Source organism: Struthio camelus, chromosome 3 (genome assembly GCF_040807025.1).
Source record: "Struthio camelus isolate bStrCam1 chromosome 3, bStrCam1.hap1, whole genome shotgun sequence".
NCBI classification, from domain to species: Eukaryota; Metazoa; Chordata; class Aves; order Struthioniformes; family Struthionidae; genus Struthio; species Struthio camelus.
This window is the reverse complement of record NC_090944.1, coordinates 58,556,276-58,572,652: the sequence shown is the minus strand read 5'-3', so window position 1 is coordinate 58,572,652 and position 16,377 is coordinate 58,556,276. Positions and strand designations below refer to the sequence as shown.

Below are 16,377 nucleotides of genomic sequence, written 5' to 3'. Positions count from 1 at the left end.
AAATGGTGTACTGCCAGTCTCTTGGTGCAAAAAACAGTTAGAAATAACATGGGGAGCAAGTAGAGTAATGGTTAGTTGAGATTCATCTCAGTGTTTTTAAAAAAAAAAAAAAAAAAAAATTGCAGCAAAAGACAATCTTAGAATGATACTCTGCCCGAAGGGCTGGCTTCTGCTCTTTGAGTTTGCCCAACATGGAAAGTATTACTTTAGAAAGATGTGTCTAATAATGAGCGACATGAGGCCATTTCAGGTTGGGATGGTCTGTCTCTTCATCCTAGTTACATTGATGATGAGTCCAGTTCCTACTAAGCCTAGAATTTTTGTATTTTATAATCAGTTTTGCATGTGAAATGATATTTCGTTCTGAGAAGAAGGTGGGGAGGTAGCTACAGAGGTTTCCTTTTTGTTTAAAGAATGTATTGCAAGCAGTTCCTTAGGCGTTGGGTGTCCTTGCATTTCGTTTAACATGTGTGGGAAAACAGTCCTCATTATTGTGGTTAAATACACAGTATGCAAAAGGAAGGTATTACAGTCCTAAACTAAGATGTGCTGTATTGCTGAATCATGGCAATTCATGCCCAACATATACAAATATTGCTCTAGGGTAACCAAAGGCTGGCAGGATGCAGCCTCATTGGCCTGCATGGCCTGGTTTTGGAGTTAATAGCAAAAGAGTTTGTGGAAGAGGTGTCGCTGGTGAACTCTAGCCACGTGGCAAGGAACCTTCCTTTTACTAAAGTGCGAAAGAGCACTTGGGCGTCATAAATAATTTTGTAACAATGGTGTATGCTTCTAATAGTCTAAAAGGTAAACTGTTACGTAGACATCTGTAATATAGAAGCCTCTAAAAGAATTACCGTGAGTCTGCTCTCAGACAGATTGGTTAGAGTCTAGCATACAGTTAAATTCACCAGAGTTCTTCCCACCCCTCCGCACCCTGATACTTTTTCCAGTACCTCTGCTCTGAAGATACTTGGTAATAGTGTTCAAAGATTACAGGATTTTGGAGTAAAAACGTTTTGTTAACTAGTATTTTCCACTGAATGTGGACAGGTGGTGGAGGACGGATGTTGAGCTAATAGGTAATAAAATTAAGGCATCTTTAAGCTATGCTTTTAACAGCCTCACTCAGTTTAATATATTTTTATATCTCTAGGATAATTATATTAAAGCCAGAAAAGTGATAGAATTGGATTCTTTCCTTTCTTTCATGAAATGGGAAGGTTGTGGTAAAGTAGAAGAGATGGGAAGACACAAGTCAAATTACTGTTCTGAAGACTTAAACTGCAAAATGATGTTTATTGCGCTGATCAATGTAAGATTTGGTAGTGTTCTCAAAAACTAAGAACTACTAAGTAGTTACTTTTACTTGACATAAACTAGGCATGCAATTTAAAAAGATGGGCAAAATTTCTTTTTGAGCAGTTGTGTGGACTATATTTCAAGAATGCAAACTATACAGAGCCATAGAGCTAGCTTTTTCTAGTTTAATAAAGTATAAAATTCTACTGTTACTCAGTTGAGATACGAAACAGAACTTGCACTTGAGTGTGTAAACTGCTTCACTGAATTTAGATTGTTTACCTCTTAAAAATGGAGGCTGTGTTTAATTACCTTGCTGAATTAGTTTCCTATGAAAGAAAATATAAATGATATGTTGAAGGTACAAAGGGCAACAGATGTAAAAAGAAAACTGTATGGTATGCAAAAGATCAAGTGTTAACTGTCTTGATGATAGTGGCGAGTCTAGGCCTGCAATTTTATATAATACTAAAATTTAGTTGTTTCATAGAAATATGACAATTTGATAACCCGATACAGCATTATGTAGGATTCACATCTATTCTTTTTCTAAGAAATTACTCTTGATTTATTCCCCTCACTTAACTTTGTGATTTTTTTTGTTTGTTTTTAAAATAAAATCCAACATTATGGACAAAATACTATCTAACCTGCACATCAAGCTGAGGTCTAATTGCTGGAGAGTTTTTATTAGAATGTTGTAGCACAGTGTTAGTTTTCTGTCAGAGAAGATCTATCCTTAGGTAGTCTGGATGTCTATGCTAAATACACAATTCACTTAGGCCTGATGTAAAGAAAAAATTAGTAAACACCAACAAAAAATGGTTATGAGAAACACTGGAAAACAAATGTTTCTCTTTCCCTAAATATGAAAAACATAATTTATTTCTATTTATTCCTTAGGCTCACCCTTTTTATTAACATGTAGAAAATGAAAATGGTTTTACAGGATGAATACAGTTCATTTAAAATGTTTGCACCAAAGCTAAACATTATTTTATGGGCAGGTTAATGTTTTCTTCCTGGGATACTGAAAGGTATTGTTCATTAAACCTTGCAGACTGATTATCTTCTAAGTAAACATGCAATATGGCCATAGACTTACTGATTCATGCAGCCTGCTTAACCGTTGTTACTGGTGTAAGAGTTAAATCTTAAGCTATTTTTACTCCCCCCTCCTTTCTTCCCCTAAGTGGGAAGTAGATTCTTGAAGTACTACCGTAGGAGTGTGAATGTCATCACAATTTCCTGTGGAAATACTGATTAGCTTTTATCACTTAAACATTTTCCTTTTTTGTTGCATCTATTTTGATGTGATTTTCAAAAAATATGTGCAAAGCTAGCAACTTCAATCTTTTGACCTCAAAATTCTCCCATATTTGTGTTTCAGAGGACTTTTTCTTAGGCAGTTCTTCTTTTTAATACTTTCTGTACCACAGTGTTATCATGCAAGCAGCGCGAAGTACTATCTTCACTGAGTTGCATGCTTTTCTGTTTTGTTTGTTTTTGACTGTGGTATGTATAATGCTTTCTGACTAGTTTGCTGAAAGAATATTATTTGGCAAGTGTGTGCAACAGCTAATTGGCTAGCTGATGGGAGAAGTCTTAATGTCTTTCACTGTTACTGCATTCTATTTTAGTGCACGGCATTACATTTGAGGAGAAAGATAATATACGAGAAAACTGTAAGAAGGTGTCTTGCTTCAATAGATGAAATACTGAGGGTTTTTTTGTGATTTGAGGGAGTTGAAATCAGTAGGTGGACAAAGGTTAAGTATTGGAAGAATCACGGTAGCCTTGACTAACATGTTGAACTGTCAAACCCCATGCAAAGAAAATGGAAGCTGCCAGCTATAGGCAATATGAAATGTATTTGGAAACTGAACATGTAAGCAGCCGCCTTTCATTTGCTGCTCTTAATAATTTTTTAGAGATGTTCCTTTTGAAGTAATAGTTAATATACATTCCCTCATTATATTCAGTAAGAATTAAATTTCATTCCTGTGCCTTCCACTTCACTGAAAGAATTAAGAATATTCTGACTAGATTTTAGTTAGTGTGCTGGATACTGCTGTTATGCGTCTTTTGACGGCATAATTTTATAGCCTTTCATTGACCATTAATAAGTAAATTGACTGTTAGAAATGGCTTACTGTAGAGTCAACATTCTTTTTTCTATTAGCTTTGGATTATGAAAATGCGTACTTGTTATGTATTTTTATTAACTTATTAATCTTAATTATAATTGAAGTTTTGTATAACTTTTTTTCAGTTACTTTTGCCTAGGATAAGCTACTTGACACTGGTAACAGACAAAGTGAAGAAACACTTTCAGAAAGTTATGAGACAAGAGGAAGTTACTGAAATATGGTTTGAATATGAAGGTACACCACTGAAATGGTGAGTTGCCACTTGGAAAAATGTAACATGCAAAGAGTAATCAAGTTTAGCACATTGTCAGTGCTTTTCCTAAACTAATCACTCACTGAGTTTCAAAGATGGCAAAAAAGGAGGAAGGTAGGAAAAGCATGTTATTTAGGAAAAATGGGAAAAGGTTTATGTTGAGCACGTGATTATTCTTCTTGAACTTGCCATATGCATAGGGCAGAAGTTGTGCTGCACCTGTTTTTATTCTAGTCACTATTGTAACCCAAAGCATACCTGTGTTTCAGCTCTTCCATTTTTGGCAGTGGAATTACCAAATAAATCTTTTAGCATGTTGTTTGAAATTCTTAAAAGATGTTTGATGTCACAAAAGAGGAAGAAATATTATTTCTGGAGTCTGAATGCAAATACGGTTTTTCCTCACAAATAATAAAATGATGTGCATAATCTCTGCACGCTGGAGGTATGATGATCCAGGAGGTCTCTTCTAGAGCTGTGTTTCTTTGAAACCAACCTAGTGTAATCCTTGAAAATATGTGACTTATTTTCAGAACGGCATGAAAAGTAGCTCCCCCCCCCCCCACTTAACTTCACAACTGGCTGGCCAAACCAGCTTTAGACATGTAATTCAGTTATCTGGAATTTAACAGTAACTGGTTTCTTGGGATGCCATAGTAACCTTGAGGTCATGATTGATACTGTCTAAAGAAATAAAAAGCAAGGTACCAAGTTTGTTCCAGCAGGTTCATAACCTTAGTAGGTGATGGGAGATAATTGCATAAGCTCTTGTTTAAGTTGTAACAGTAAAGGAAAGAAAGGCTTTTTAATTCAAATGAAAATGGATCTGTACTCTGTGTATGTTTTCAGATGTCATGACATTTAAACCAGAATAACATTTTTTAGAAGTGTTACACGCTAATTAAAAAGTTAGTACAACTGAACTCAATTGAACATTGATTCATGATCTGTTAGTTTAGGCTCTGAGCCTTCAAATGCCTCAAGCATGTGCTGCCAGAAAACAGCTCCACTGATTTCAGTGGAATTGCTTTACTAAGGAAAACTGGTTTACAGACATTTTTTTTAGGAGAATGGTAGTCCGCTCTATAGCTGAAGCTCATTTGAAGGAAGACCTAAATATCAGAACCGAGAATTAGATTGATCTAGTAGTTTGTAAAGAGAAAGAGGAGTGGAGCGTTAACATTCTTCTTGAGCGCGGCTTCTGTGTTCAGAAACAAATGGAACTGGATTGTGATTTTTTTGGTTATTTTAGTTATTTAGTTTACACTGTAAGGATACACTTATTTGTACTGTTTCGTATCTGGTTGGGCTATAGCTACTACTGAAAAAGCGATGCACTTTGTTATTTTCCAGTGAGATTCTAGAAGAATTCTGAGACAGTTTCAGCTTCATGGTCTGTGGCATAACTACTTGCAGGGAGTGAAAGGAGTGTAGAGGAGCAGGGAAACACTGAGAAGCTAACTCTTTCCGTTCCTTTTTTCTGTGTTTCAGTTAACCTTAGGTACATGATCTTGTTCCATGTGTTCATGCGGTTAAGTGTTAAGCTGTTTCCCAGATCTGATTTTGGAAAGAGTGTGTTTCTTCCCCCGATAGCCCGTCCTTTTTGCAACGCCAAGGTTGCAAGGTTAGGAAGAACAGCAGTGCCTACTTTGCTGACATATTTTCTGAAAAGTTTTTGAAGTTAGTCATCAGGCTTTCACATCTTGAACCAGTAAGTAGCTGGTTGGTTCTTGGGGCCTGGCAAAATCTGTAGCTTTTATTCATGAGGTTTTGAGATCAGCAGGAAAATACCTGGGCTTTTGCCCTGTTGGACTATTTTGTTTGTCCTGTGGCTAAGTATTTCAGGAATGTAACACTTAAATGCTTTTTTAAAACTCTGCCTTTTTTTTTTCATTAGTGGACAGAACTTTGCTTTTAATGGTTACTAATTTTCTTGAACAGACTTGAACAATATCAGACAGCTGTTGAGCATATCTTGTAAATGTGAAACCTTGTTCTTCGGTGTTTTTTCTTAAGTTTAATAGCCACAGCTCTCCTTCACAGTTGCTTACTGATTTTGTTACTTTCATTTTTTTTCTGTAGAACAGCTTTTTAAAAAGCTTTTATGTAGTAGTACAGCGTTCTTCCTGTTGCAGTGTGCTTTTTGAGTACTATAATGTTTCCAGCTGATGACATCACAATGTTACAAACTTTACCAACTTTTCCTGATTCTTCAGCTGCCTAATTTTGTACATCTTATGAAAAGGATCATAGGACAATTCAGGTTGAAAGGGACTTGAGGAGGTTTCTAGTCCAACCTGCTGCTCAAGCAGGGTCAGCTATGGGATCAGACCAGAATGCTCAGGGCTTTATTCAGTCAGGTCTTAAACTTCCAGGTACTTCTAAGAATTTACAACCTCTCTGGTGAGAATGTATTTTTTTGTGTCCAGTTGAAACCTCTGTGGCTTCAGTTTTTGCCTGTTGACTCTTATTTTCCCAACATGCACCACTGAAGAGCCTGGCTGTGTTGTCTTGGTAACCTCCCTGTAGGTGCAGGGGGGCTGCTGTTAAGTCCTCCCGAAGCCATGTCTTTTGGAAGTTGACCAAGCCCTGTTCCCTCAGGTGCTCCAGCCCCTGACTATCGTAGTTGCCCTATGTTGAACTTGCTCCAGTTTCACAACGTGTCTCATATTGGGGAGGCCAGAATGGCACAGTGTCTAGATTTGCTTTCATGAATGCTGAGTGCAGGGGGATAGTCACTTCCCTCTGTCTGTGGGCTGTGCTGCTGTTAATGCAGCCCTGGATGCTGCTGGTATCTGCTGCCAGGGCCTTCAGCTGGCTTAGGCACAGCGTGCTATCTGCCACAATCCCCATGGCCTTTCTGCAGAGCTGCTTCCCAGCCTGGCAGTCCCCCCAGCCTATAGCGTTACAGGGTGTTCTCCCTCCCCAGGTGCAGGGACTGGCATTTGTCTGTGTTGAATTTCATTAGGTTCTTGTCAGCTTGCTTCTCCAGCCTGCCTGGGTCTCTCTGAATGGCAGTGTCTCCCTGGGTGTATTGACTGATCCCCATGCTTTGTCAACTGCAAACTTCATTAGAGCACGCTCTTTTGCCTCCTCTGGGTTATTGATAAAGATGTTAAGCAGGACCAGTCCTAGGATAGACCCCTGCAGTACCCTACTTGTTACTGACTTCCACATAGAATACAACCCATTAACGATGACTGTCGGAGCCCCATCCTCCAACCAATTTCTTAACCATCTGGTGGTTCACCTATCCCAACTATAATATTCTAAATTGATATGAGAAGACTGTGGGAGATGGTGTTGAAAGCCATGCTAAAGTCACGGTAAACAACCTCCACAACTCTCCCCTTGCCCACAAATCCCATCCTTTGGTCATAGAAGGCAATCAGGTTGGTCAGGTGTGATTTACCCTTAGTAAGCCCACACTGACTAGTTCTAGTTATCTTCATGTGCTCAGAAATGTGTTGCGAGAGGATTCGCTCCATGATTTTTTTTTTTATTTTTTTTAAAGGACTGAAGGGAGGCTGACCAGCTGACCAACCTGGATTGTTCTTTTGGCCTTTTTTTCTGTGAAGACAGATGCAATATCTGCCTTCTGGTTTTTGGGGATCTGTCCATAGTTCAGTGACTTTCAAGGGTAATAGAGAGCAGGGCCTTGCAAGGACGTTGGCAAGTTCTCTTCGCGTCCTTAGATACAGCCTGTCTGGTCCCATGGACTTGTATGGGTTGAGTTCTCAAGTAATCTCTCACTTGATTCTCATGCACCACTGGTAGTTCTCCTTGAACCCCTTCGCTAAACACAGAGACTTGGGAAAACTTGGTGAGGTCTGAGGCAAAGAAGGCACTGAATACCTCAGCCTGGTCTGTGCCTGCTGATCATGTTTGCCGTTCAGCAATAGGCCCAGATTTTCCTTGTTCAGCCTTTTACTACTAATTTAGCGGTAGTTCTTGTTGCCCTTCGTGTTCCTTGCAAGTCTCAGCTTCTGCTGAGCTTTGGTTTTCCTGACCCTATCTCTACATGCAATGTTTCTAAATTCATCCTTTGTAGCCTGTGCATACTACTGCCTTCTGTATGCTGTCTTTTTGCTTTGGAGCTCTGTCATGAGTTTCCCAGCTGGGCTGGTCTCCTGATATGTCTACTTGTCTTTGAGTACTGAGACAGCATCTTCCAAGCACAAGAAGAGTCCATTCTTAAAGACCTGCCAGCTTTCCTGAGCAGCTTTACCCTTCAGAGTTGCCACCCATAGGATCCTATCTACCAGTTATGTGAATAAAGTGAAGTTTCCTTGCCTGAAGTCACAGAATCACAGAAGGGTTGAGCTTGGAAGGGACTGCTAGAGATAATCTAGTCCAATGCCACCAACCCCTCCCCCCAACCCCTTGGCCTTCTGTGCTCAAAGCAGGATCAACTAGAGCAGGTTACTCAGGACTGTGTCCTGTCAAGTTTTGAACGTCTCCAAGAATGGAGACCTTGCAGCCTCTCTGGGCAACCTGCTCCAGTGTTTGAGCACCTTAACAGTAAAGCTTTTAAAATTTTGTTTAAACTGAATTTCCTGTATTTCAATTTGTGCCCATTGCCTCTTGTCGTTTCGCTGCACGCCACTGACAGTCTGGCTCTGTCATCTTTACTCCTTCCCATAAGGTATTTATACAGATTGATAAGACCCTTTTTGAGCCTTCTCCTAGTTCTCTCGGCCTCTTCTCGTGTGACAGATGCTCCAGTCACTTGATGACCTTACTGACCACTTGCTGTAGTACATCTATGTCTCTTTTGTACTGGAGCACCCAGAACTGGACACAGTACTCCAAATATAGTCTTGCCAGTGCTGAATAGAGAGGAATAGAGAGCGCAGCTAATGGAAGCAGCCAACAGATGCATCTTGTGCAGGAGTTTCCGAGCTGTGCTTCTAGATCTTATGGGATTGTCAGAGGACTCCTGGGAACTGATTGAGTAATGTCAGGTTCCTGCTGCTGCTAGGAAAGAGTAGCTACAGGAAGCTTTGACTTCTAGTAAGCTCTTGCAGCTTCTGAGGAGCTGTCAGCTATTCCTGGTAAAAGGGTGCTTTGTGCTTTTGTTTCAGCAGACTCTTGATTAAGTGGGTCAAGCACTTGCTGAAAGGTTGCTAGGGAGAGGTCTGTGTAACTGCTGGGCCTAGAGTGCATCTAACAGATGCAGCAGTTTGCGCAGAAGGGCACACAAAGGGGCCAGAAACCGATGGCTCTGTATGCTGGCTCTGCAGTGGTAGTGATGTGCCACAGGGCATTATCTGCAGGGCCTGCTGAAGAAGCTACCCCTGACGCATCAGAAGCCTCCACTCAGACCAAGCTCCTAAGAGAGGATGCAGCTCTCCAGGTCTTGGGTTGCAGGGGGTGCCTGGATGGGGGGGGCCTCTCAATGTGGTTGGGACAGGGAAAAACGATCTCCTTCCCTGCAGGTAGTGTGTGCTCATTGAGGAGCTGTGTTGCCAAGTTAAAGAGCAACAGCAGGAGATCTGCAGACGGTGCAGCATCAGAGATGATGAAAAGAAGATTGATCAGACTTTCTCAGAGACCCTGCAGCTGCAAAAGCCTAAGCCCCCCAATTGTACTAAAAGAGGGAGAAGCAGCGTCTGTGCTTATTGAATTAGGAAATGGAGACTCACAAGATGGTGAAGGCTGGAAGCTTGTGACCCCTTGCAATGGGAGGAAGGCTCATGTTCCACTTGCAGATCTGCAGCTGCAGAATTGATCCAGTGCCCTGGCTGCATATAATGGACTAGAAGCTCTCTCCAGGGAAGCATCTGAGTCAGCTGAGCTTGAACTATGCAGGCGCACCAGGAGGAAGTGGCAAGTGAAGTTTAGGGTTTGTACTCTGTTTCTCACCTTTCTCACTCTCTTCAAGATCTTGAACTCTGCTGTTTCATGGATGCTGCAGCCAAAGCTGCCACTGATTATCGCATCCCCAGCTAGTTTCGCATTGTTGGTGTGTAGCAGATACAGCTGTGTGTCATTTTAGATTGGCCCATTCGGTACATGTATCAAAAAATCTTGAGTACTTCTGCCTCCGCATGTTGCTGTTCCAGCAGATGTCGGAGGTTAAAGGTTCCCATAAGAACCGATGTCTGTGATGCATAGACTTCTTGAGCTGTTTAAATAAAACTTCATCTACCTCACCCTGATTGGAGGGTCAAGAGCAAAATCCCAGCATGATATCACCCTTACTTGCCTCTCCTCTGATCCTGACCCATAAGCTCTTAACCAACTTGTTGTCTGTGCTGTAGAAGAGCTTCATATATCTGAGCTGCTCCCTCACATAGAGGACAGTCCCCTCTCTTCATCTTTCCTGCCTGTCTTTCCTGAAGAGCTTCTATCCATCCATCACAGTGCTTCAGTTGTGCAAGTAGTCTAACCATTTCTTGGTTATTTCCAACATCACAGGTATGTAGCTGCATGCAGAGCTCTAGGTCCTGCTTGTTTCCCAGCCTGGGTGCCTTTATATACCTAGATTTATAGTGAGCCCTTTTCTGTTTCTGTGGGCCATTGTTTTATTTTTTTGAGGTCTCCCTTATAGCTGTTACCCTGTGCCCGTTGCATTCTACCCATGTTCACCACTTTCTCACTTGACTGTGCATTGTTGTTCCCTCTCCTGTTGTTCTTGGTTTAAAGCTCTGCTCACCAGGTTGGTCAACATCAAGGTAAAGATGCTTTTACCCCACTTTGTCAGGTGGATCCCATTTGCCCTAGCAGTCCTTGATGCTCAGGGAGGATGCTATGGCTGTAAAAGCCAAAACCTATTGTCATTACCAGCTGCACAAACAGTTTTCTGACCTGTAGAATGCATCCACTCCTTCCTGAGCCTTTCTCCTTCATTGGCAGGATTGAGGAGATGACACTTTGGTCCCCATGCCCTTGCCTTTTGTCCCCAGAGCCATGAGGTCAAGGTTTCACCCACCAATATCGCTGGTGCCCATGTGGCTGAGCAGTAGGGAGTAATAGTCTGAGTGCCTGATGAGCCTTGGCAGTCTCTCTGCAACACCCTGGCAAGCAGCAAACCTCTCTAGATAGTAAAAGAGGATGGCAAATGGGGAGACCTCCATCTCCTGTAGGAGGGAGTCTCCCACCACCATCACTTCTTCCTCTTGGTGTGGATAGGTGGTTCAAGCTGCTCTGATGCTTACTCAGAGCTGCTAGGTCCTTGTCTGCCACACTGACCCATTCCGTAGTCACGGATCTGCAGGTAGAGAAGGAGCCTGCCTCCTGTTGCCCGAAGTCACAAGCTTCCAGCCTTCCTTATTTTGTAAGTCTCTGTTTCCCCACCCAGTGAGCGTAGACTCTGGCTTTCCACCTCCTTCTGTGCAGGTAGGGGTTTAGAATCTCGTCTCTGCAAAGTTGGTCTCAGAGGCAATGCCATCAGTCCCTGTCATCCTCCCTGAGGCGTTGTGATCTGCTGACCTCCTCCTGCAGCTCCTTAACATTGTGACACAACAGTGCACACCTCCTTTAGGCAAGGCTGTCACCTCTATCTGCCCCAGCCCTAGGGAGAGGTACCAGACACTCCTGGTGGTAGCCCTCTCCAGTCAGTGGTGGGGACAGTGCCCTGTGGCTTGTTACCCTCATTGTTGAGCACTTGCACACTGCCTTCAGCAGACGTTCTGGCACCTTTGTGTGGGCTGTACTCTAGGCCTGGCAGTTGTATAGCTCTTTCCCTAGCACTAAGTGAATGGGTGCTGGATGCTCCTTAATCAGGAGTGAGCTGAAGTCAAAAGATCAAAGTACCCTTTAATCAGGAATAGCTGACAGAAGTTGTTTGAAACTGCTAGAGTTTCCTAGAAGGATCATGGGAAAGAGCCGAGATTTATTTCGTACTGAATTCTAAGGGAAAAGGTGAACATATTTTCTGATGCAGCCAAAATTTCCATCAATGAGACTTTTTTCATAAAACCATATTTTAGACACTTGATACGCTTAGTACCCTGAGAAGTTCTGGAGCATAGGAGTTTTCCCGTCCTGGATTTTTCAGTTTATATGAGGCACATCCTACTGAATTACTCTAGGAAAAGATTGTGGTATGAAAACAATCCATCAGCTCATGCTGTCACTTTCTGTATTTCTGTAGTAATATTCTGAGTCCAGAAAGAAATTACTAGAAAACTAGTAACAATTCGTTTTCCTTATTATCCATGTGTCATTTTCAGAAGTACTTTTAAGTACTTAAAGTTGAATTTTCCAGGCGCTCTCTTGCACCTTGAAACCACGTTCTGTGTAATAATAAAAAGCAGTAATAAATCAGCTGTGGCTGGAAGTCAAGGTGCTGTTATGCTTTTATAGATTGAAGAGTTTCCAGAACCAATAATTACCCTAGCAACTTGTGAAACAAAAACAACAACAAGAAGAAAGACTCTCTCTTAGATGCTTTTCCTCTTTGATATATTTTTCTTTTTTTTCTTTAGGAGAAAGTTTTACACAATATGTTTGTCCTTGGTGCCAACTGCAATTAAACTCGATTTGATTTTTGGCAATCAAACCTTTTTCTTTTTTTTTTTTTTTTTTTCCCCCAGAGTGTTATCTTTTTAGGCCAGACATTTCCCATAGCTAGTTAATACTGTTGTCCTGCTAGTTTTCTGTCTTATTCAGTGCTGGGAAATGTTCAAAGGCTGGTTCTTGGGTTTCTGGATTTTTTTTTTTTTAATTCTGTTGGTTGCTGTAGGTTCTAGAGAGCATTTGTATATTTGTTTAATTGCAATGAATATTTTTCAAGGAGGAGTTCAGAGACAGCATTGCAACACTTCCTCTAGAAGTGAGACCTTTAGCAAGGTAGTGCTTGCGCACCTTGTGCTACAAGCCAGCCCTTAAGAAGGGCATGAGGGAATGTTACTTTCTTTGTTCCATCTTCTGTAGGTTGGCAAATTCTCTTTTCTCCTTCAGCCTCCCTTTTTGTGCCTACCTTATTCCCCTATCCTGGTTCAGAAACAAGGTTTTATGTGAAAGAAGTACAAAAAACATCTTCTAGTGTTCTGTGGAATCCCGTTGTTTCCAGACTCCTAAAAAAAAAAAAAAAAAAAAAAAAATATTTGCCACTATCTCAAAATTGAGTGAAATACAACATTGTGTCCTGGCATTACTTTTGGCCTCTGTTAGCTGCAGATTATACGCCAGTATATGAACTGGAATTTGAAGCAGGAGTGTCTTACCTCTCAGGATTGCTTTACTTCTGTTGTCAAATTTGCTTTTAATAGAGGGTCATGCATCTGAACAGAAAACTGTTTCTCTCATGGTCTGCTGTCATCATTAATGTCATGTGTCTAGCTGTGGAAGTTCACAAAGTGAATTTAGGGATGGCCTCTTCAAAAATGAAAGTATATAGCAACTGTGCAAAGCACAAGAATCTTACGAAGTGCCTCAGTACACGAACCTAATTTTCGAATCTAAATGGAGTAGAAAATATAGCAGAAGCAGCCTAGGAACTGAATATTTTGTAGCTGTCTATATTGCTGTATAAATAGAAAGTAACTGAAAATCCTTGTGTTTCATGTTCATGATATAGCAGTTTAATTATCAAAGGAAATCCACCTTCTGTTATTTAGCCCACCTGAAAAAGTACTCTTTGATGGAACTCTTGCTGAATCCCTGTTGAAGGACTCAAAACGTGATTGGCAGTTAGTAATTTAAAAAAAAAAAAACTTAATGGTAAAAACTTCAGCATTAGCAGCGAATCCAGATATGCATTCTATATATTCTATGTTCTCTTTGTCAGGAACACACTGTTCTAGAACCTTTCATGCCATTCTCCCCCGTTGTTGCTTTTTAACAGCTATTATTGTAATAGCTAAGTTCAAAATCATACTGCTATTGCTTATTTTGCTTTTTTGAAGTGTCTGTGTCTTAGCTTTTGGGTTAGCTCACCAAGAGAGGGTGCTAAAGCACTACTTTGCAGGAAGGTTTAGGTGGTCAGGAAATTGGCTTGATGACATAGGTGCTTTTAGAGCAGCATTCTGTCCTCTCACAGTTATTGCTCTTCTGGACTTTTAAAGCTTATGTACTTGCTTGGCTCTCTGTACTGTGACCAGTCCCAGCTCCTGAGTTTCCAATTAAGTGGTGTGTGCTTATCTCTTTGTGGGATGATGAGCTAATGAGGCTCCTTTACTTTGTTAAAATTTTCAAAAGATAAGAGAACTGAGTTTGTTATGCTAAGTACAAAAACTCCCCTTATTTTATCAAAAAGATTATCACTGCCTGCTTGTGGAAAAGTTACAGTAAGATCTTTAAGTGTCTGTAGAAGTTTTGTGTATGTAATAGATACTATATTATCTACGTAATAGATATACTATTATAGATATTTATATAATAGATACTGTATAAATTATAATTATATTATATTAATAGATATAATATGTTAAAGGCCATATTTTCTACTGAAGGCAAGAGACAAAGCTTCAAGATAGAAGTGATTATTGGGAGGGAACAGTACTATTGATGCAAAATTGCAGTTAATCTGTGTTTCTCCCCTTCCATTCTGCTTAATTTCATAGTAAAGATAAGGAGATCAACTTAGTCTGTCCTCTTTCAGCACTCCCGCAGCTAAGTCTCTTCTAGGTTCTGCTGCTTATTCCCAACCCCTGACAACAGCAGGTGGGATAGGGAAGAGACATGAAGGGTCAACGTGATATAAACCCATGGCTTTCAAATTTCAACACAAATAGAGTTTTCTGTCAAACCAGCCAGTCCTATCACTATCAAGCTTTTTAACTGAAAATAGTGTTCTGAAGGATTCCACAGAGCAGCTGCAGACAATTCTTGCAAAGCTACCAGTTTTTTGTGGGGCACAGCTTGGAGACCGCTGGTCTAGGTGTAGAACATGTGAATTGCAGGCTTGATTCTGCCAGTGACCGTAGGTCAGTTACGCTTGTCTGTATAATTTTTCTGAATATGCAATAATGAATGCTAAATGTAGGAGGAAAATGCTGATTTTTTTTTTTAATGCAGCTATGCTAACTGTTGTATGTAGAATTAAGCATGCAGCTTTTGTATTCATTTAATCTTTTTTTCATTTTTTAGGCATTACCCAATTGGTTTGCTGTTTGATCTCCATGCATCAAATACAGCCCTTCCTTGGAGCATCACAGTGCATTTCAAGGTAAAATTGAAACATCCCTTTGGTTAAGAGTGATTGAGCATAGGATTATATGAAATTTGGAAGCTAGGGAAAAGTTTCATACCTATTCTTACCACATAAATAGGTGGATGGTACAACTTTCTGAAGATGAGTGTTTATTCTTCAGGAGTTGCCTTAGTTCTCTGTAAATCTATAGCAGTTTGCTGTGAGATAGTATTTAGTTTCAAATCACCTTTTGAAAGTAACTCTAAACTCAAAATTGTTTTTCAGCATAAGTTATGAGACTGTGTCAGTGCAGTTGAGGGGGTAAAAGCAAAGAACTTTCTGTAGTGTTTTTAATTCAGTCAACTTAAGGAAGATTCAGAAGTGTTCATCCCTTGGGCACATTAGCCTGGAAATGGGATATCACAGAAATCCTTGAAGTCACAGAATCCTGTTGTACTTTGAAGTTACATTTCATGTGGGTCCCCTTTAGAGAAGGAGTGAAATGGTTTTGGTCTTGTGACAGTTTAGTCACAGGGGACACAATACTTTCATTATGTATTGTAAAACCATTAGGTATAACATGATAGCACTACTGATCTTTGCTCAGAGAAGTATTTGCACAGGGTTAGCTCTGATGCATATCCTTTTATACTCTGAAATGAATGACGAAGGTAGTCCCAGGTATATTTGGAAGTCAAAATCATAAGTACAATTCACGGTTTTTAACCATGAAACTTTAATTTCCTCCTTGGTACTGTAGAGGTCTAAAAGAAACAGCACAATTGGAAAACCGATCCAAAGAAAAACAATAGGTTAGTAGGCTGTCTTCAGTGTGTGAGATTTGAGATGAAAGGAAAAGCATACTGGGAAGCAGTTGTGTTGAATGTTCTCATTCAAACAATTCTCTCTTGAAGGTATTTTAGAAAAGAGCTTGCTAACAGGAGTAGTCTGACTCCTTTTGGCAGTGTGCGCTAAAATAGAATGTTTTTTAGAATATGTTCCTCCACATGTTGAGACTTCCTAAAATCAATGAGTGAATACAGGGATGTCGTTGGAACCTTTATAATTGCTACACTTCTGTCTTGTATACATCAGAGATGGGATGAAGAAACTTTCATATTATTTTGAAGACAGTGTAGGGCATCTAGTTTCTTCGTCTGTGATTTAATTGTTGCACATTCTGAGAACTCTGGGGAAGAATGGCAGTGAGAACGTGTGGATGTTGTCATCCTAAGATAGAGCCATCTTGGGAAATAAGTTGCAGCACCACAGCACTTTTCAATTCGATGCAGTAATGTATGCTGACTTGAACATTCGTATATTGCTGCTTGTCAAGACATCGGCTAATTTAAGTTTGTCTCAAAGGTGTGCATTAAAGATCAGAAGAAATAATTTACTGCTTAAGCAGTGTTATTTTAAAGGTTGGTATAATTTAGCCCTCCAAAACTAACACCTTGGAAAAGTTAATCCAGTGTATTAGATTCTATTCTGCTTAATCTCTTTCTGGTTTTGATATAGTTTGAAAGTTTGTTTAAATAATGCCTCCTGCAGTTCTTAAAGTGAAAACACATCTGAAATCCCTCAAAGTATGT

The 16,377-nt window shown here is 40.3% G+C and overlaps 1 protein-coding gene across 6 annotated transcripts in view; it reads left to right on the top strand.

The window, feature by feature from the left end:
- ATG5 (autophagy related 5) overlaps positions 1-16,377 on the top strand; it is a 119,215-nt gene that overhangs the window by 4,423 nt on the left and 98,415 nt on the right. For all 6 annotated transcript variants that reach the window (XM_068937933.1, XM_068937935.1, XM_068937936.1 and 3 more), the window contains 2 exons: positions 3,575-3,702; positions 14,743-14,821. In XM_068937933.1, coding sequence (XP_068794034.1) covers positions 3,575-3,702; positions 14,743-14,821 — 207 coding nt within the window. The remainder of the gene's footprint in view (positions 1-3,574; positions 3,703-14,742; positions 14,822-16,377) is intronic.